This window comes from Trichosurus vulpecula, chromosome 4 (assembly GCF_011100635.1).
Source record: "Trichosurus vulpecula isolate mTriVul1 chromosome 4, mTriVul1.pri, whole genome shotgun sequence".
In the NCBI taxonomy this organism is placed as follows: Eukaryota; Metazoa; Chordata; class Mammalia; order Diprotodontia; family Phalangeridae; genus Trichosurus; species Trichosurus vulpecula.
In genome coordinates this window covers 160,411,928-160,432,144 of record NC_050576.1, presented here as the reverse complement: position 1 = coordinate 160,432,144, position 20,217 = coordinate 160,411,928, and the positions used below count along the sequence as shown (strand labels likewise).

At 42.8% G+C, this 20,217-nt stretch overlaps 1 protein-coding gene across 2 annotated transcripts in view; it reads left to right on the top strand.

Moving 5' to 3' along the window:
* Window positions 1–2,945: 2,945 nt before the first annotated feature.
* NTRK1 (neurotrophic receptor tyrosine kinase 1) overlaps window positions 2,946–20,217 on the top strand; it is a gene marked incomplete at its 5' end in the record, with an annotated part of 33,811 nt that continues 16,539 nt past the window's right edge. For both annotated transcript variants that reach the window (XM_036754538.1, XM_036754537.1), the window contains 5 exon segments: window positions 2,946–3,020; window positions 3,186–3,257; window positions 4,870–4,938; window positions 11,458–11,588; window positions 11,782–11,924. In XM_036754538.1, coding sequence (XP_036610433.1) covers window positions 2,946–3,020; window positions 3,186–3,257; window positions 4,870–4,938; window positions 11,458–11,588; window positions 11,782–11,924 — 490 coding nt within the window.

The following is a 20,217-nucleotide window of genomic DNA, read 5'->3' as shown; positions in this document are numbered from 1 at the left end:
AAGGGGAGAGAAGGAAATGGAATCTTCTACCTAGCTCTTCTTCAGCATCATATTTACTGTTCTCTATCTCCAGCCAAGGGTGGGGGAGAGAGGGAAGGGTGATGCTGTACCCAGGACTCAGACAATCATAGAACCTCGAAGGTAAGATAATCTAGTCAAGTACCCCCATTCTACAAATCGGGAAACTGAAGCCCAGAGAAAGGAAACAAGTTGATTAAGGTCACACAGTAGTGGAGAGCAGGACTTGAACCCAATCCTGATTTAGACCTTCAAAAGGGGAATCCCAGGCTTCTGGGTCCTCATCACTTTAGCCAAGGAACTCAGACTCCCAGATGAAGGTTCTGTACCCAGCCCCTGGGGTCTGTCGATTTCTAATCGTCTTGCCCAGATAGGGATGGGAAAGGGGTAGAGGCTGTGGGAGAAGTATGTGGAGACTGGAATTTGATGAAAAACCTCCTCCCTCAGAAAAGCTAGAGGTACTAGGTGGCAGAACTTCTGGGTCTCCCTGGCAGAGCTAATCATGAGTTGATATTGTTGGGAATAGGCAAATACAATACAAGTAAAAGTGAACTAGGGGCCTCCTAGCTCATGCTGCCTGGCAACCCCATTCTGGCTAGTTATCCCCTGCTGCCCTTAGCCTCTGTTTCTGGGCCCCCACTTTCCTCTGAATGCTAGGCAGGGGCTGGTGAGATAAGAAAGGGATCGAGGTGTCTGGGCTTCTGGCCAGGGGCAAGCGAGAAATGCACTGAGATGTTTGTGTGTGTGAGTATGATGGGGCTGGGGGACAGGGACAGGGATTAGGGACACTGACTGAGCAGGGGCTTGAGAGAGAGGGTGGGGCAAGGGCTTGGGGAATGTTGTGTGAGGGGTGGAATGGGAGAATCCTGGGAAAGATTGGAGGAACTGGGAGTAAAGATATGGAGAAGAGAGACTGGAGAAGTATTAGGGGGAGGTGAGGCTGGGGAAACATGGAGGGGCAGAGGGAAGGGGCTGGAGAGCTCTTGGGGGAGAGGAGACAGCTCTGGGCTCTTCTATCCCCTATAACCTTCCTCCTTTGAGGGAAGAAAGGGTGGAGGATGTTGTCTGAGGGTGAGGAAGGATTCTGAGAATAACCACCCCCAGGCCTCAGGGTAGAGTGACTCAGGGGCTCATGACGAGATTAGGATTTCTCTGGAATTGACCAACATGCTTTGCCACAATGAATTCCAAGGACCCTCTCTGGGTGGGGTAGGGTGAAGAGGAATTTAGGAAGCTAGACACCTGGAATCCAGCTTCCTTTGGCCAGGTCCCTTTGTCTTCCTCTCTGCCTCTATCCTCAATTTCCCGGGAGTCCATTGTCTTTTTCTGTGTCCCCCTTTCTCTCCTTTGTCTCTCCCTACACCCTCTGAGGAAGGGTTCTGTTGAGGGGCAGAGGGAAGGGACAATCTTGGGGCACTAGGTAGCAGGCTTCCCTTCTACTCCCACTGACCTATCCAGGGACTTGTCCAGGGAGGAGAGGTTGCACCCTGAGGGGGATCAGGAGAAGCAGCCTGGTTCAGTGGAAAAATCAATGGCCCTGGAGTCTAGCCATTTGATGAAGACCTGGGCAAGTGACTTCACCTCTCTAGTCTTGGTTTCTTCATCTGTAAAATGGAGATAATTTTACCTATGTGTTTGATACGTTTATAATTTACCTACATCTACTTTAGATGGCTGTTGTTAGACTCAAATGAAATAATTATGCTAAGTTGCTATTGCAAATCTTAAAGCCTTGTGTGCATTATTATTATTATTATTGGAGAATTAGCATGGAATAGTGGATAGAGAGCTGGCCTTGAAGCCAGGAAGACCTGGGCTCAAGACCCACCTGTGACATTATTGGCTATGGTCCCTGGGCAAATCACTTAACCTCTCTCTGCCCCACACACTGACTTGCATTGGTAGAAAAAGTTCCCAGGCTGGAGCTCCCTATTTCAATGGAGGAATCACAGCTTCAGTCCCATCCTTTCCTCATAGAGGTATAATTTTGCTGCATTAAAAAACAAATGGTACCCATTATGATTAAAGAGCCATCATGGAAAAACAAGTGAAGAACTGGCCTTGGAAATTTAAAAAACAAAACAAAACATGGGTTCAAATCCCACTGTGGACACATCCTGACCGAGCAACCTGGGCAAGTCACTTAGCCTCTAAATGCTGTATGCAGCCCTTGAAGACTAGAGTTGTGCCAGTCTTCATTGGCAGAGAATGTTGACTCACTCATGGTTCTTGCCAATGCAATCACAGATGTGGTCCAAAAAATGATTCTTGCCCTCCCTTGAGGGAGGCAATGTGGTATATAATGGATAGAGAACTAGCCTTGACGCCAAGAAGACCTGGGTTTGAGTCTTGCCTGTGACACATTTCGGCCATGTGACTCAGGGCAAGTCACTTTAACCAGGAAAATACTAGGCTAAAAACTGGACTAGAAAATACAGAAAAAGGTGCTGACTGGCATTGGGGGAGGGAGGCTTCTCATCTTTCTTGTACTGATTAAATCATGGGTCTTGTCCTTATTATCTGAAAGCAATGTCTTCACATCTGTGCAGATACAAATGTACAGGCATGGGTGAGTACCTATAAACACAACACACAGGTGTGTTATTTACCTATGCAAGAGAGGGATGTGTAAGCACGTTGGAGGGTGTTGAAACTTGAACAGGCTAGTGTGTTGGAAGAGACTGGAGAGAGGGTAAAGGAGTACAGAGCTATCAGGGAGGACAAAGCTGGGACCTAGGCTTTCGAAGGAGGGGTTAAGGCCTCTCCATCGGAGGGATTGATGTGTGCTATGTGTGCTAAAATATGTGTGCCTGGAAGGGGAGGTACATATGTGAATCCGTATACTACACATGAGTTGGACTGAAGTCTCTTCATCTGAAAAGAGAGAGAGAGATCTTAATTCTGCCTTCTTTTCTCTTTCCCCACAGCCATATTGAGAACCAGAAGGATCTGAAGCATCTGAGCCTGGGTGACCTGAGTGTCCTGAGAGAGCTGAGGAACCTGTAAGGGGAGGGGATGGAATGGGAGGGAAGGAAGGGTTGGGGCTCTAGAGAGAGGGGCTGAGGGTGAAGGGCTGGTCAGGGAGCAGACAGGAGGAGCTGGAGTGCTGAGAAAGGGGATCCTCAGGCATCCTCTGGGTGGGACTAATCCTGATTTGTCTCCTGTAGCACCATCGTACACAGCGGTCTCCGTTCAGTGGCTCCAGATGCCTTTCGATTCACCCCTCGGCTGAGCCGACTGTGAGTACCAGCACACCTAGGTCCTTCTGTAAGGGAGTCTTGAAGAGGGACGGGTCGGGACTCTTAATGGGCCTTTAGCTCCCAGTGGAAAAGAGCAGAGGGATCACCCCGATAGCTGTGACCATCCAAATCAGAGCCCTCAGATTCCCTAGCTCCCGTAGCCCATTCCTCCACTTCTGTTCTGAATGACCCTGCTTGGAGGTTCCTCTTCTTCATACCCTTCAGACACAGAAATCCCCGAAACTCTCCCCTGCCTACCCATCAGTTGCACATCTTTGTTGAACTGAATCCCTGTTTCCCAGCTGTGAGCTACGGCATCAGCTCCCAAGTGGGTCCTTCCACACATATCTCTTCTTTAGGAGCTAATTGGGTCTCCAGGTTGGGGGAGGAGAAAGAGGTAGAGATAGATGTCCTGGACTCTCAGGCTGGGAATCTCTGTCTCCCCAGCCCCTACTCTGAGCCTTCCAAATGGGGAAAGTGTCATTTCAGTCCCAAGGTATACATGAGGGGTGGTCACAGAAAATCTCTCAGCTTGTGCCATCACCCTTCCCCACCATGAGCTTCGTCCTATAAGAGAGGCGATCAGGGGCAGGAGAGTCCCATTGGTATCCCTGTAAAGAAATGGTCCAGGTGGGAAGGGGGACAGCACCTGAAGCTGAGACCCAGGCCATTCTCCAGGGGTGTTTCTTAACAAGAGCATAGTTTGAGGATAGAGATATTGATACCTCTTCTGATCTGAGATATCAGAGAGAAAGAAGCTTCATGGAGGAAGGTCTAGAGTTCAGCTGTCCCCCTTCTTACCTAGGAAATTCTCTGTAGATTCTACCGTCTCCTGTAAGGCTGTGTGTGTGTGTGTGTGTGTGTGTGTGTGTGTGTGTGTGTGTCTGTGAGAGAGAGAGAGAGAGAGAGAGAGAGTGTATGTGTGTGTGTGTGTTCGCTGTTTTCCCAGCCTTGGCCTTCCTCTAAAGTTTCAGAGGCTTTGAAGGGAGGCATCATAAGATCTGTCTTATCCTCCCCTTTACAGGATTGAGCATCAGACAGGTGGAGAGAAGGGGTTGGGGGATGGGACGAGGCTCTTAGAAGCAGAGGGACTAAGGCCAAGGAAGGGAGAGATGTGTACTTTGAGGAAGGCTGATGCCCGTCTGCAAGAATGCTTCGAGTTACTTAGTGAGAAGGTTTTGGTGGGTCAGGGGGAGACCTAGATGTTTTCTCTCTTTTCCCCTCCCCATCTGGTCCCTGACAGTGGGGTGGGGGGAAGGGGGAGCACAGATGGACCCCCTCCTGCCCACCCCCCAGTTGTGGCCTCAGCACTTTGCCAGCTGGGGCCAGGTGGGGGAGGGGGAGCCGGCTGTTTCCTCAGATCCCCCCCTTCCCTGGGGGTCTAGGGGAGGGAGTGAAATGGGGTTTAACCCTTGTGGTGCTGGTCAGGAGAAGAGCAGGAGTCTCTTAACACAGAAGCTGTTTCTTCAAGAGCCTAAGTTCGGGGGAGGTGGGGGTATGGTAGAAGGAGGGGGAGGGGAGGAAGGTGTTGAAGGGCAGCCAGGTGTTAAATTCTACATTTAGAGAAGGCTCAGAAGGGCAACTAGGAGTAAGATTTCTTTCTCTCCTACAGGAATCTTTCTTCTAATGCACTGAACTCACTCTCCTGGAAAACTGTTCAGGGTCTTTCCCTGCAGGAACTGTAAGTCCCGGGGCTTGTATAGGATCGTATTAGAAGGAGGTTGTATGTAAATGTATGGGGGAGTGGTTGGGAAGGTGTTGCTGAGGAGGTGGGATTTACTTTGTGTGTGATTATGAGTATGTGACTGCAGGTATGACCCAATGACGGACCTGGGTTTGGCTGCTGTATGTTGGGTGTTGATGAGCAGGGCTGCCTGTTGCCTCCTAGTGACTTGCTGTGTGGTTCCCAAGTTAGTGGTAGTATCATGTACATGACGGAGGGCTACGGCTCCTAAGAATCTTCCTCCTCAGAACTGGAGGGTGGTTGGGTAGTTCATTTTCAATGAAGAAATGTTTCCTAAACATCTATTGTGGGCAGTGCTCTGGGCTAGGGCTAGGTGCTTCAGAGACTGCAACATTTAGATAAAACACAGTCCCTACCACGTAAGGCCTTTATAGTAGTGGAAGGCTGGGATACCACCTGAGAAATTTCTTCTTTTATTGGATGATTTCACTGGTGTAATAATGAGGAAACTCAATCAGAGTGGATAATAACCTGCTTGGAAACTTAGCGTTTTTTTAAAATTCAATTTATTTTATTTTGGGGTTCAAATTCTCTCCCTCCTACCTCCATTGAAAAACGAGAAAAACAAAACTCCTGTTACAAACATATATGCTATACTCAATCAAAACAAATTTCTGCATTGGTCATGCTCAAAATAATTTATATCTCAATCTGCACTCTGAATCCACCACTTGACTACCAGGAGGTGGACAGCATGTGTAATTTATAATCTTAAAAATCCATTAGATTGTGAGCTCCCTGAGGGCAGGGACTGGCTTTTGCCTCTTTTTGTATCCTCAATACTTATCACATAGTGCCTGGCACATAGCAGGTCTCAATAAATGTTTAGTGACTGACCGATTAAAGAGTCTTCTGTGGATACAAATTTTTAAAAAATGAAATAGTTCCTGCCCTCAAGGATTTGGCATTCTATTAGGGGACGTAGAATGACAACATGTCTGTATTTAAGTATATACACAAAACTAATACAACGTAATTTGGGAAATCATAAAAGTCCTCATGGCGGGGAGGTTGACCCTGAGGTGAGCTAGGGATTCTCTGAGGCTGAGGTATAGGAAGAGATGGGGGGAGTGTTGTGTATGAGGAACAGTGAGAAGGCCAGTTTGAAAGGAACATAGAGTGCATGAATCGATCGGTCAATCAATTAACCTTTATTAAGCACCTACTGTGGATAAAAAAAGCACTGTGGATAAAAAAAAGAGGCAAAAGATAAACCCTGCCCTGAAAGAGCTTACAATTTAACAAGGGGGACAACATATAGATGACTATGTACAAATAAGCTATATACAGGATATAAAGAAAATAATTAACAGAGTGAAGATGTAAGAATTAAGAGGGGGTGGGAAAGGCTTACAGTAAAAGATGAGATTTAAAGGAAGCCAGATTTTAATTCTTCTTTACAACATGACTAATGTGAAAATATGTTTAATATGAATGTATGTGCAGAACCTATATCAGATTGCACGCTGTCTTGGGGAAGGGGAAAAAATTTAAAACTCAAAATCTTACGGAAGTGAATGTTGAAAACTAAAAATAAATTAATTAATTAAACAAAATAAAGGAAGCCAGAGAAGTGAGCAGCAGAGTTGAGGAGAGAGAGCATTACGGTTATCAGGAACAGCCAGAGAAAATGTCCAGAACTGAGAGATGGAGTGTTGAGATGAAGAAGAGTAATGTAGGATAAACATGGAAAGGATATGACATAGGAGCTTGCACATCAACCTATACTAGAAGCTAGATGGCACAGGGGATGGAGTGCTGGTCTTAGAGTCAGGAGGACCTGAGTTCAAATCCAGCCTCAGATAACTTTCTAGTTGTGTGACCTTTGACAAAATCACTTCACCCTGTTTGCCTCAGTTTCCCCATCTGTCAAATGAGCTCGAGAAGGAAATGGCAAACCACTCCAGTATCTTTGCCAAGGAAACCCCAAGTGGGGTCATGGAGAGTCATTGACTGAACAACAGCAAGTGTTATTTATCTCAGACATCCAATTACCATCTTCCTACTCTCTAGGGAGGGATATTCTCTTAGGGACCATTAGCTCCCCATCCCTTCTCCTCCTCCATCCCATGACCTCCAGGAGAGTATAGCTTTAGAACTAGAAGATTATTTATTCTAACTATTTAATTTCAAAGTTGAAGTTACAGGACTTTTTCTAAGACCACGTGAGTGAGGTAATAAGGCGTAGGGCCGATATCCAATTCTCAACCAAGGCTGTGCTCTGACTCCAAATGCAGTATTCTGTCCGTGGCACCATTCTTCCTACAGGGAGGTTAGTCCTTACTGATGTCTAAGCTCGTTCCCTATTGCTTGACAGGCATGATGTTCCTAAAACACAGATTTGATCATGTCACTTACCTACCTGAAAATTTCAGTGGTTCCCTATTGTCTGTGGCAGGGGTGGGGAACCCTTGGCCTCCAGGCCACATGTGGCCTGAATCCAGTTTGGATTCAGTCAGAGGGCCACACTTGAGGAGCTAGAGGTCCACATGTGGCCTCGAGGCTGCACGTTCCCCACCCCTGGGACGACATATCCAATCTTTAGTCTGACATTTCACAATCTGGGATCCTGTCTGCCTTTTCAGTTTCATTCTATATTACTCCCCTCCTGTAGTCTGTGTTCCAGGGAAGCTGGCCTGCTAGCTGTTCCCCTTACGTCTCCATACATGATTCTGAAGTCAGGAAGACCTGTGTTCAAATCCTGATTCAGACATTTATTTAGCTGGGAGACCCTGGGAAGTCACAATCTTCCTGGGCTCCAGTTTCCTCATCTATAAAAAGGGGATGATAACCATAGCACTCACCCCACAGGTTCATGATGAGGATCAAAGCAGATTACAAACATAAAGTACTTTGTTAAACCTTAAAGAGTAGCATTTTGTTGTTCAGTTGTTTTCGGTCACGCCCAACTGTCTGCGACCGCATTTGGGATTTCCTTGGCAAAGACATCGGAGTGCTTTTCTTTTTCCTTCTCTAGCTCATTTTACAGATGAGGAAACTGAGGCAAACAGGGTAAAGTGACTTGCCCAGGGCCACACAGTTAGCTAGTGTCTGAGGTTGGATTTGAACTTAGGAAGTTGAGTCTTCCTGACTTTAAGCCCACTGCTCTATCCTCTGTGCCATCAAGCTGTTCAAAAGTGTGATACAAACGCTAGCTATAATTATTATTGTATTCCATTCACACTCCCCTTTTTTTCCCTCCTCATGTTACATCACTCAGATGTCTTCCTCCAATATCTCCTCCTTTACTCCTATCTCAGCTTGCCAAGGCAAACCCCTTCACGTCACCCTTGGTTTCGTCCACCCATCTTTTCTTGCAGATTGTCCTCATCATCATCTCCACTTTCTAATCTTCAATCTCTCCCTCTCTGCCACCTTTCTCTGCTACCTACCAACATAGCTATGTCTCTCCCATCTTAAAAAAAAACCCCTCCCTTGACTTATTCATCCCTGCTAACTATCCTTTATAGATTTTCTCCCTTTTGGGGCTAAACTCTTTGAAAAAGCCTTCACAATTTGTGCCTCTACTTCCTTTCCTCTCATTTGATTCTAAACTCTCAGCTACCCAACTTCCATCCTCATCATTTAACTGAAATGACACTCTTGAGAATTACTGGGGGTCAATTAATTGTCAGTTTTTTGGGAGAGGGCAGCTCGGTGGTGCAGTGGATAGAGCACCAGCCCTAGAGTCAGGAGGACCCGAGTTCAAATCCAGCCTCAAACACTTCCTAGCTGTGTGACTCTGAGCAAGTCATTTCACCCCAATTGCCTCCAAAAAACCAAATCTAATGGCCTTTCCTCAATGCTCATCTTTCTTGACCTATCTGAAACCTCTGACATCAATAGTCACCATCTCCCTGTGGATACTCTTTCCTCTCTTGGTTTTCTGACTCTGCTTTCTCCTGATTCTCTTCCTACCTATCCGACAGTTCCATCTCAGTCTCCTTTGATGGATCATCCTTCAGGTAATATATAAGCATGGCCATCTAACTGTGGGTGACCTTCAAGGCCTGAGTCTTCTCTTTTCCCCTCATGATCTCATTGGCTGATCTTGTCACCTCCCATGGGCTCAATTACCAACTCTATGTGGATTATTCCCAAATCTATATGCGCAGTCCTAGTTTATCTCCTAAGCTCTAGCCCTGTGTTACTAACTGCCTTTTGGACTTTTAGAACTGGATGTCCCATAGGCATCTCAAACACTAACATATCCAAAGCAGAATTTATCTTTCCCCCACCCATCCCTCTTCCCAACTTTCCTATTGCTCTTGAGGGTGTTACCATCCTCTCAGTCACTTAGGCTTACAACCTCAAGTGTTGGTCTTGACTCCTTACTCGCTTTCATCCTAGGTAGCCAATCCATTGTCAAATCCTATGATTTCTACCTTCACAAGATCTCTCATATATACCTTTTTCTCTCTACTCACTTAGCTACAGTCCTATTTCAGGCCCTCATTACCTCTTGCCTGGATGATAGCAAGAGGACTTCTCATTGATCTCCCTGCTCTCAAGTCTCTCCCCACTCCAAGCCACCCTTCTTTTTTCTTTTCCTCTTTTTTTTGGAGGCAATTGAGGTTAAGTGACTTGCCCAGGGTCACATAGCTAGTAAATGTCTGAGGTCAAATTTGAACTCAGATCCTCCTGACTCCAGGGATGGTACTCTAACCACTGAACCACGTAGCTATACTCCTAAGTCATCCTTCACTGAGCTGCCAAAGTGATTTTCCTAAAACACAGATCACCCCCCTGCTCAGTAAATTACAATGTCTCCATATTATCTCCAAGATCAAATATTAAATCTTGTGTTTATCATCTAAAGCCCTTCACAATCTGGCCCCTTTTTCTACCTTTTCAGTCTTATACTTTAGGCCCCTTTGTGAACTCTACAATCCAGCTACGCTTGATGTTCCAGGAGCAGGACATTCCTTCTCCCAAGTTCATGTTGTTGTACTGGCTGCTTTCCCTTTTCATCTCTACCTCACCTGTCTAGGGCCTTCCCTCGGAGATTCTATTTATAATACATAGCTTGTATGTGCAGCGTGATCTGCATGTTGCCTTCCCCATTAAGATGTGAGCTTCTGACGGCAAATTCCATATTTTTGCCTCTTTTTGTATCCTCAGGGCCTGGTACATAGTAAGTGCTTAGTACTTGCTCATTGACTGTTAATTGATTCTCAGCCTTTGTACAAGTGATTCTCCATGTCAGGAAATCACTCTATCACCTTGGCCTATTAGAATATTTCAGAGCCCAACTCAGGTACCACCTCTGACATGAGGCCTTTTCCAACACCACCAATTATTAGCACTCTTTGTCTCTTGAAACCACTTTCTCATTACTTTGAATATAAATTATATTTACTTACTTCTGTGCCTGTGCTTCCTCCCAGGAGAATGTAAGCTCTTAGAGGGCAAAGACTGTTTTCTTTTTGTTTTTGAATCCTCAATGACTTGCAGTGTCTTGTATAGAGTAGATACTTCAAAATGTTTGTTGGATTGATGAAAAGGTTTAGAGATGAAGCTGAATCTTATATATTTTGGTATGCTCTGTCATTTTCTTTAACCAAATTATCTAGTGTTTCTATGATTTTATTCTTTGACCCACCAATTCTTTAGGATTAAGACATTTAATCTCCAATTAATTTTTAATTCTTTCTTAAAAGCCCTTTATCAAAAATTTTTAACATTTCATTGTGGTCAGTAAAGTGTGTGTTTAATATTTCTGCTTTTCTTCATTTGTTTGTGAGGTTTTTATGCCCTAATACATGCTCCATTTTTGTAAAGGTGCTGTATACAACTGAGAAATATATATACCTTTTTCAATTTTCATTCATTAATCACCAGAGAGCTATCATATGTAGATGTGCTAATGTGCTTAGCACAGTGTCTGCCACATAGTAGATGCTTAATAAATGCTTTTTGACTTGACTTTTCTCAGATTATGTTCAGGTTCTTAATATAATTCCTTTCCTTTTTCTTTTTTGTTAGATTTGTCTAAATCTGAAAGAAGTACATTGAGAACTCTCACTATTATAGTTTTACTATTTCTCCCTACAACTAACTTAACTTTTAAAAAAGTATCTAGATGCTATACCATTTGGTGCATGTGTTTTAAGTATTGCTATTATGATGTCTTTAAGTATCATGTAGTTCCCTCGTTTATCTCTTTTAACCAAGTCTTTTTTTGCTTTTGCCTTGTCTGAGGTCATGATTGCTGTCCCAATTTTTTTTTTTGAGTGTAGTTTAAGCGTAATAGATTTTGCTGTAGCCCCTTTTAATTCAGTTTGAATATTTATGTTTTGAGTGTGTTTCTTGTAAACAAAGTAAGTGTTGGATTCTATTTTTTAATCCATTCTGCTATCTTCTTCTGTTTTATGAGTGAGTTCATTGAATGTAATAAACATGCAGTGGCATATGCCTGTGCCCTCCTCTTCAATAAATCCTCATGCCTTCTCTCAGGGTTCTGACTGGAAATCCTCTGAACTGCTCCTGTGCCCTTCGATGGCTGCAGCAATGGGAGGATGAGGGGCTGGCCAAACTGGGGTTTCTGTGCCAAGGGCCTCCTGCCATCATGCCCAACGATACCTGTGGTAGGTGGAATTGGAGGAGAGGGATGAGTCTCTGGGGTTGGTGGGATGGACAGTGTCTGGGCTTCGGGGGGCACCATTGGTGCCGGGGAGGTAGGTTCTATGATTAAAGAGGTTGGCAACTGTTCAGGGGCAAGAGCACAGGCTTGGACCCTACATCTGATGTTTCTTTTTTCTGTGCCACCCCCTGGGCTAGGACTGCCTCTGCTGAAGGTTGAGGTGTTCAATACCACAGTGGATGTAGGTGACAATGTGACACTGCATTGCCAGGTGGAGAGCCAGGGTCAGAGCTGGACCGGCTGGAACATTGAAGAGCTGTCTGAGTTTGCCACTGTGATGGTAAGAGATGGAAACAAAGCAAGCAGCAAGAAATAGAAACAGAGACTCAAAGACAGAGACACCCAAAGAGGCACCAAAAAAAGGAGAACCTAGTGACAGTGGAGTGGAAACAGAGGCATGAGATAAATACTGAGAGAATGAAAAGAAAGACCCCTCCATACTCTGGAACCCAATCAATCAATCAGTGTTTCTTAAGCACCTATTATGTGCTTATGCTATGCTAAGTGGACTCCCCCACACACTTGGGTGCTTTGTAGTATGTAATGGGTGGCAGAATAGAAGAGGGTGGAGAACATTCATCTGTACCGCAGCATCCCCAGTTTCATCTCTGGGTATTCTTCCTGCGTCCTAAGTGATATGAAGGGTAAGAGAGAACTAAGACAGAAGGTAACTCCTAGGCTTCCTTGCCCATCCTGTGTATCCCCATCCCTAACAGGACTCACAATGTCCTGGTGCAGGAAGAAACTCTGTTTACTCCCAGGGTGAATGAGTCCAACAGGAGGAACATAATTAGGAGGAAACACAGTATAGTAGAAAGCACAATGGATTGAGAGTCAAAAGACCTGTGTCCAAATGCTGTTACTACCTATGAGACCTTGGGCGGGTGGGTTCAATCTGTCTTGGCCTGAGTTTTCTCATCTGCAAAATGGAAGAGTGGACTAGATTATGTTCCTGTGAAGAATTATAAGAATAATTATATTCTAAAGAATTATAATCATAATTTGCATTTTTATAGTGCTCAATAGTTCAATAGACTTTTATATATCTTATTTCATAGGAAGTAGTGAAGCAGTGGAAAAAGTACCAAATATAGTCAGAAGTCATAGGTTCAAATCCTGACATTTGTCATTTACTGTCAATGCGACAAGTCACTTCACTTCTTTGAGCCTCAGTTTCTCCATCTGAATGATAATGCTTGTAAACTTTCCTGATAGGGTAGTTGAAGGGAAGGTACTTTGTTAGCCTTAAAGTACTATGGAAATGTCTGTTAATTTTTCTTGATTCTTACAAAAGTCCAGTGAGGCGGGTGGTGGTTGTTTGGTCGTTTCGATTGTGTCTGACTCTTCGTGGTCACATCTGGGGTTTTTGTGGCAGAGATACGGGAGCAGTTTGCCATTTCCTTCTCCAGCTCATTTTACAGATGATGAAACTGAGGCAAATGGAGTTAAGATGATGATTTGACTTGTCCAGGATCACACAGCTAGTGAGTGTCTGAGGTTGGATTTGAACTCAGGTCTTCCTGACTCCAGGTCCAGTGCTCTGTCCACTGCACCACCTAGCTGTGAGGCAGGTAGATCAGAGCAAATAATTCTCATTTTTATATATGAGGAAACTAAGAGGGGTACAGTGACCTACCTGAGGTTTCATAGCTAGATCGTGAAGGAGCCAAGTTTGAATTCACTGGCACAGGAGAATTTGGAGTAAGAGGATTTGGATTCTATTCCCAAGTCTTTGTGACTTTGGTCAAGTCATTTAACCAGTCTAGATCTCAGTTTTCTCATCTGTGAAGTGGGGGTGGGGATGGAATTTGGACTGTGTGACCTAGGACAAGTCATATCATCATCATCATCACCACCACAATGATAATAATCATAGATAAATAGTATTTGTATGGTGCTTTAAGGTTTACAAAGAACTTTACAAATATCTCGTTTGATCTTCACGACATTCCTGGGAGGTAGATCCTATTATTGTCCTCATTTTACAGTTGAACAAATTGAGGCAGACAGAGGTTAAGTGACTTGCCCAGGGTCACACAGCTAGTAAGTGTCCGAGGTTGGATTTGAATTCAGGTCTTCCTGAATCCAGGTCCAGGGCTCTTATCTCATCTGTAAAATGAGAGGTTGGACTTCTTGGCTTCTGGGGTCCCTTCCAGGTCTGTATCTGTGATCCTTTGACCTCTAAGGTCCCCTTGCAATTCCAGGTCTAAATCTTTGAACCTATAAACTCACATTTCTGAGTTCAAAGCCAACCCCATCTAGGGTTCCTTCCACTATACCTTGTGGCCTCTCTCATTTGTATTACACACTACAAAGCACTGGCTCTTCTTTCTTATTCCTGTAGCTGCAGGATCCATGGCCAGGTCTTGCTTTAAAACAGCCACAGAATCCTAGAATGAAGAAACTGAGGTACGGAGGACAGAAGTGAGCTCTAGCCACCATACTTGGGGACTATACTGTTCTTCACTGGTGTCTGACCCAAATACTCTGGTCTCCAGTTTTTGGCACTTACCCCAAATCTGATTTCCCTTTCTAAGGTGTCATCTTCCTCTCCAGTCAACCATAGTATCATAGATTTGGAATTGGAAGGGACTTTAGAGGTCATTTAGTCTAACTGAGTCATTCTGATATTTCAGGAAACTGAGGATCAGAGAGGTCAATTGACTTTCCCATGGTTACATAGGTAGTAAATGGCAGTCAGGATTCCAATCTTGGTTCTAGATTAATCTCTGGAGTAAATTCTCTTTCGTGGTACCATGCTATCATTGACTCTTTACCTTTCCATTCCATAGAATGATAAAATCTCAGAATTGAAATAGTGGTATGCTGGTAAATATTTAACAAGCAGCTCTCTGAAAGAAAAGGGTACGTATGATATACTTTTAAGTTTATTTTGCATTATTAACATTTTCTCTATCATTTTCTAGACAATAAAACAGTAAATTAAGTTGTAATTTGTAACATTTGCTGATTTCTGAGGTATAAATGCTCATGCTGAAAATTTAACAATTAGTGCTTGAGAGCTAGTGTGAACCGACTCCAGCACACCCCTGGTTGACAGGGACCCAGAGTTCATGTAGTACAACTCATATCTTAAGAAAAAAACCTCTTTGTAACATCTCTGACCAACAGGGCTTAGCCTTTGGCTTGAAGACTTACAATATGGGGCAAGCCACTAACTGCCCTTCCAGTTTAGGATAGTTCCATAATTATTAGAAAATTAAAGTTTTTCAAGTCTAAATATGCATCTTTCTAACTTCTAACCATCACTCCTGTTTTGCCCTCTGGGACTAAGAAGAGCAATTCTAATCCATCATTCATGGGGCAATTCTCCAGATGCTTGAAGACAGTCATCATATTCTCCCTGCCTTCTCTTCTGTAGACTAAAGAATTTTAGGCTGTTCAAGAAATCCTTTGGACACACTCCAGTGTCCTTCCTGAAATGTTGTACCCATAACTGAACACAAATATTCCAAATGTGTCCTGATCAGGGCAAAGTTAAGTGGAACTATCATCTCCCTGTTCTTGGATGCTATCCCTCTCTTAAAGTGGCTAAGAGTGTATAATTGTTTTCTGGCTGCCATATTATATTGTTGACTCATATTGAGTCTGCAATTCCCTAAAATCCAGAGATCTTTTTTCAGATAAATTGTCATCTCTCCATGCCTCTCCTGTCATGTACTTGTTAAATTGATTTCTTGAACCCAAGGGTAAGACTTTACATTTGTACCTTTTCAGTTTCATCTTACTAGATTCATCCTGATATTTGAACCTTAGTCTTTTGGGATCATGACTATTATACGGTGTTGGTTGGTTGTTGTCCTTTGTTCTCAAAGAGGACCAAAATGACATCACTATATTGGGGTCAAGATATAGTGTGTCCAATATGAGGTTGGAAGGCTCTACCACAGGTCAGGCACAAATGGTCTGTAATAATACATATCCAATATATTAGCTATCCCCTCCAGCTTTTTGTCATCAACAAATTTGACAAATGTGCTATCTGTTCATGACAATAATAATGTGAAACATCACAAATTCAAGTATAGATCCACGGGGCATTCTCTAAAGACTTCAATCCAAGTTGATATTGAAACATTAATGATTAGTCTTTGGGTCTGATCATTGCTTTCATTTCTGAAATTCTGCCACTTTGTGAAATGGGAGAGCAGAGGGGCAATCAGTGCATGCCACCATGGACAGAGGGCTGAATCTCAAGATGAATCCAGAACCTAGATCTGAATCCTCCCTCTGCCAGGATTCAGTGACTCAAGTCAGCTACAAATACGCCTAATTGCTACCATCTAGCCCACACCTATTCATCTCTTTCATAAGAAATGCTTCAGGGACTTTATCAAATGTTTTGCTAAAATCTTGGCAAATTATGCCTAAATAATTTTCCTCATCTAGGAACTTGCCTAGCAATTCTACTAACAAAAAGAAATGATGTTAGTCTGGCCTGACCCGTTTTTGATTAAGCCATGATGGCCCTTTGTGATCACTACTCCTACATGTTCACTAACTATTCCTTTAATTAATATATTCTAGAATTTTGCCAGGAATCAAAGTCAAGCTCACCACCCTATAATTTGTAGGTGATTCTTTTCAGTTAAAAAAAAATCAGGACAATACTTGCCCATCACCAATCCTGTGTTATCTCTTCTGTTATCATGATATTGCAAAATTAATTTGAAATCACATCTAGCAGTTATTTCAGCATAGTAGGATGCATTTTATTTGAACTTGGTGATTTAAACTCGTCATGGATGGCTGGGTTATAGGATCTTAGAGAAGACCTTAGACCTTAGAAATGACCTTAGAGACCCTCTAACCCAGGTCCCCTATTAGTCATTTTTATTCTGTCTTTTCCCATTCTAAGTTCATTCTCTTTGGCAGAAAAAACAGAAGCAAAACCAGAACTGAGTAGTCTTGCCTTCTCTCCAATATCCATTAGAGTGTCAACCCAACCACCTTGAGCAATAGTCCTAGTCTCTTGCATTCTAATTTTTTTCCCAATATCACTAAAAAAAATCGAACCCTTATATTGTCCTTGGCCTTCCTCATCCTCAACAAATTCTAATCTTTAGCACTTTTGGCACTGTTCCTAGTGGACCATATATTCATCAATTAATTAGCAAGTAATTACCAGGCCTTTACTATATGCCAGACACTGTGCTAAGCACAGGGGATTAAAAGACAAAAAAGAAACCCTTTTCTCTTAAGGAGAATCCTATCAGCGAAGACAATATGTACATGAATGAGTATATACAAAATAATTATTGTGGAAGAAAGTAGAAGCTAGTCTGGGAGGAGGGAAGGATCAAGAAAAGCCTCATCAGGGCAGCTAGGTGGTGCCGTGGATAAAGTCAGGAGGACCTGAGTTCAAATCCAGCCTCAGACACTTACTAGCTGTGTGACCCTGGGCAAGTCACTTAACCCCAATTGTATTTTTTTTTTAAAAAAGGTCTCATCCTCCTCTATTACCTGCCCTTGCTTCTATCTGCTTTGTGATTTTTGAAATCTAAACTACTTGGTAAGATCCACATTGGTTCTTTAGACATCTGTCCCTTTTTTTTCTCATCAGGACTGTATCTCTTTGTGTCTTCAGAATTTCGTTCTTGAAGGCTCACCATCCTTCCTTGGCTGACTTTGCTTGTAGAATTTGAGGCTATGAGATCCGATACATCCTGTTTCTGAATGTTTTGAGGTCTACCCTCCTATTATCTAGGGTGCTTGTTGGACTGCCTGACTTTCTTCTTCTCTATCATGAATTCTAAGACAGAATTTCCCCAAAGATTCCCACGCTTTCTATACCAGAAACAGTTTTTTCCTTGTTAAGAATCATATCCAAGATAGAAGTTATGATAGTTAATATGAATAGCCAGCATTTATATACCACTTTAAGGTTTCCGAAGTACTTTATAAATACTATCTCACTTGATCCTCACAGCAGCCCTGGGAGAAGGTGCTATTTATTATCCCCATTTTACACATGAGGAAACTGAGGCAGCTTCAGACACTTACCACAGCTGATGGTACCTTTACCATTTGAAGATGAAATTATCATCAAAGCAAATCAAGAAATTATTGGCAGCTCTATTTGGAAGCAGTAAGGTGTAGTGGATAGAAAGCTGGCCTCAGAGCCACGATAACCTTGGTTCCAATCTGACACATAGTGGCTGTGTGACCCTGAGCAAATCACTTAACTTCTTAGTGTGCTTAAGACAGAGGTGGGGAACCTGTGGCCCCGAGGTTGCATGTGGCCCTCTAGGTCCTCAAATGCTGCCCTTTGACTGAATCCAACCTTCACAGACCAAACCCCCTTAATAAAAGGACTTGTTCTGTAAAACTTGGACTCAGCTAAAAGGCTGCACCCAAGGACCTAGAAGGCCACATGTTGTCTTGAGGCTGCAGGTTCCCCACCCCTGCTCTAAGACTACAAATTGCCAAAAAAAAAAGAGTTGAACTTCATTCATTCATGGTTTCTTTACCAAAGAGCTCCTTATTCTAGTGAAATTTCAAACCTAGTCTCTATCCCTATCCTTCCTTGAGACGTAGAGATAGGCCCAGCCCATGTCCAAATAATGGAAGCCACCTATTGTTATAATAATCATGCCTTCATGCCAGACTTGTGATCTGCTTCCCAAATTTCTTATCAACTTCATCTTCCTGATCATCTGGTTTATAATATACTCCAATACCTGTGTTACTTCTCTTCTTGCTTATTTTGATCTTAACCCAAGTGTTCTCTACTTTTTTTTTTTCTCCCTCTGGTTTTCCTTACATGACCATATTGCCTTGGTATACAGTGTTATTCCATTGACTCTCTTTACACATTCTATTCATTTAGAAGAAGGAACTATATTCTAGTCATGGGTTTTGTGCTACCAAGTCTCACTGAGGCTTATAAGGTAATTTTGATATTAGTATCTCCAATTTATCTTGCATTTTAACCATACTTTATACATTTCTGTATAGATACCTGAAGCCATGGATTTTATTACCATCTTGTTTCTTGGGTTTTGTATCTTATGAAAGTTTGCATGTCTTTAGTGCTGTTCTTCTTCCTACATTGATGCTGTTATCTATGGCATCTAGCTTGCTGGATATATGTTGGCAATATCCTCCTTTTGCCTTCTTTTTTAATTTAAATCACTCTTATTAGATTCGCAAGACTCCAGGCAAATTCATTCTTACATTAGTGCTTGTCAGGTATACTTCGTCCTTGGCCAGGAGCCTGTCATTCCTGTATTTTATATCATGGTCCAGAAATTCAAATCTCATTCTCAGATAACATCTTCTTAACTATTTATTTCCCAAATCTGCCTTTCACTTCTGAACTTCTTGCCTTTAAAGGGCAAATATCATTTTATACCCCTGAGACTTTCTTGCCCAAGATTTAGTGATCTTTAGCAATGCTTTCTAGATTCCTTATCAGTATCATTTGGGCCCATATGAATCATCAGAAATGGATTAACAATTCTTGAAAGGTCTTTTGTCATGTCCTGGATACATACAAAAGGCCTTTCTTATCTCTTACTTGATGGCTCTGGTAGGTCCACACTATTTTTTCTTTTAAGGAAAAGCATGGCCTCTTCTTCAGGAGATTCATCCATCTTCTTCTTTGGGAAGAGCCTCACCTGTTCTTGAGCTCAAAATGTTCAGTGGACTATGTTCCCTTTCTCCTGGGTTTGCTCTATGAACTTCAACCTGCTAACACAGGTCGAGATTTCCCTCTACTTCTTCAGATCCTTTTCTCTTTTTTTGTTTTCTTGTTAAAGTCCTTCTATTTGTTAAGGAACATTTCATTCTCCCTTATAGCCTGGAGAGTGGAAAGCTATTTACTCTTTTACTTTCTCTTCTAGTATGGAGACAAACCTGAACTTTAAGTATATATATATATATATATATTATATATATATGTATATATAATATATATGTGTGTGTGTATGTGTGTGTATACACACATACACATATATCACACACACATATGTTAACATACAGTGGCCAGGGTCACTGCAGAATTTTCCCTGTTGTCCATCCTTGTTGTGAGCTAGAACCCCAGTTCTTTCTTATTCTTGGTGATAGTTCCCCTGGAAAACACTGACCCATCTATTGCTCTATTTATAAAGGAGCTCTAGACTGTCTGAGGGGGAGGGAGTTCCTGACTCCTTCTCCTGGCCATTAACTCAATGTGTGATTTCCTTGTCTTGGCTTCAGTTTCCTCTACTAGGAAAATGAAACACTTGGACTCCGTGTTCTCCAAGGTTCTGACAATCTGTGTCTTAAGGTATGTTCTAGCACTAGTGTTCTGTGCTGGTATGGTATTTTCCAGTTCTAACATTCTGTGTTCTGACTTTCTCTTCAAGTCTCTCTCAGCTCTAATGTCTATGCTCTAATGTCTTTTCAAGTTCTAATATTTTATTCTTTATGTTCTGATATCATGTGGTCCAAGTTCCCTCCTTGCTCTGCTATCGTGTGATTCTGAGGACATGGAATCATAGAATTTTGGAGTTAGGAGGACACCTGTCTCCTTTGTGACATATCTAACAGATTAGATGGTCATCCAGCCT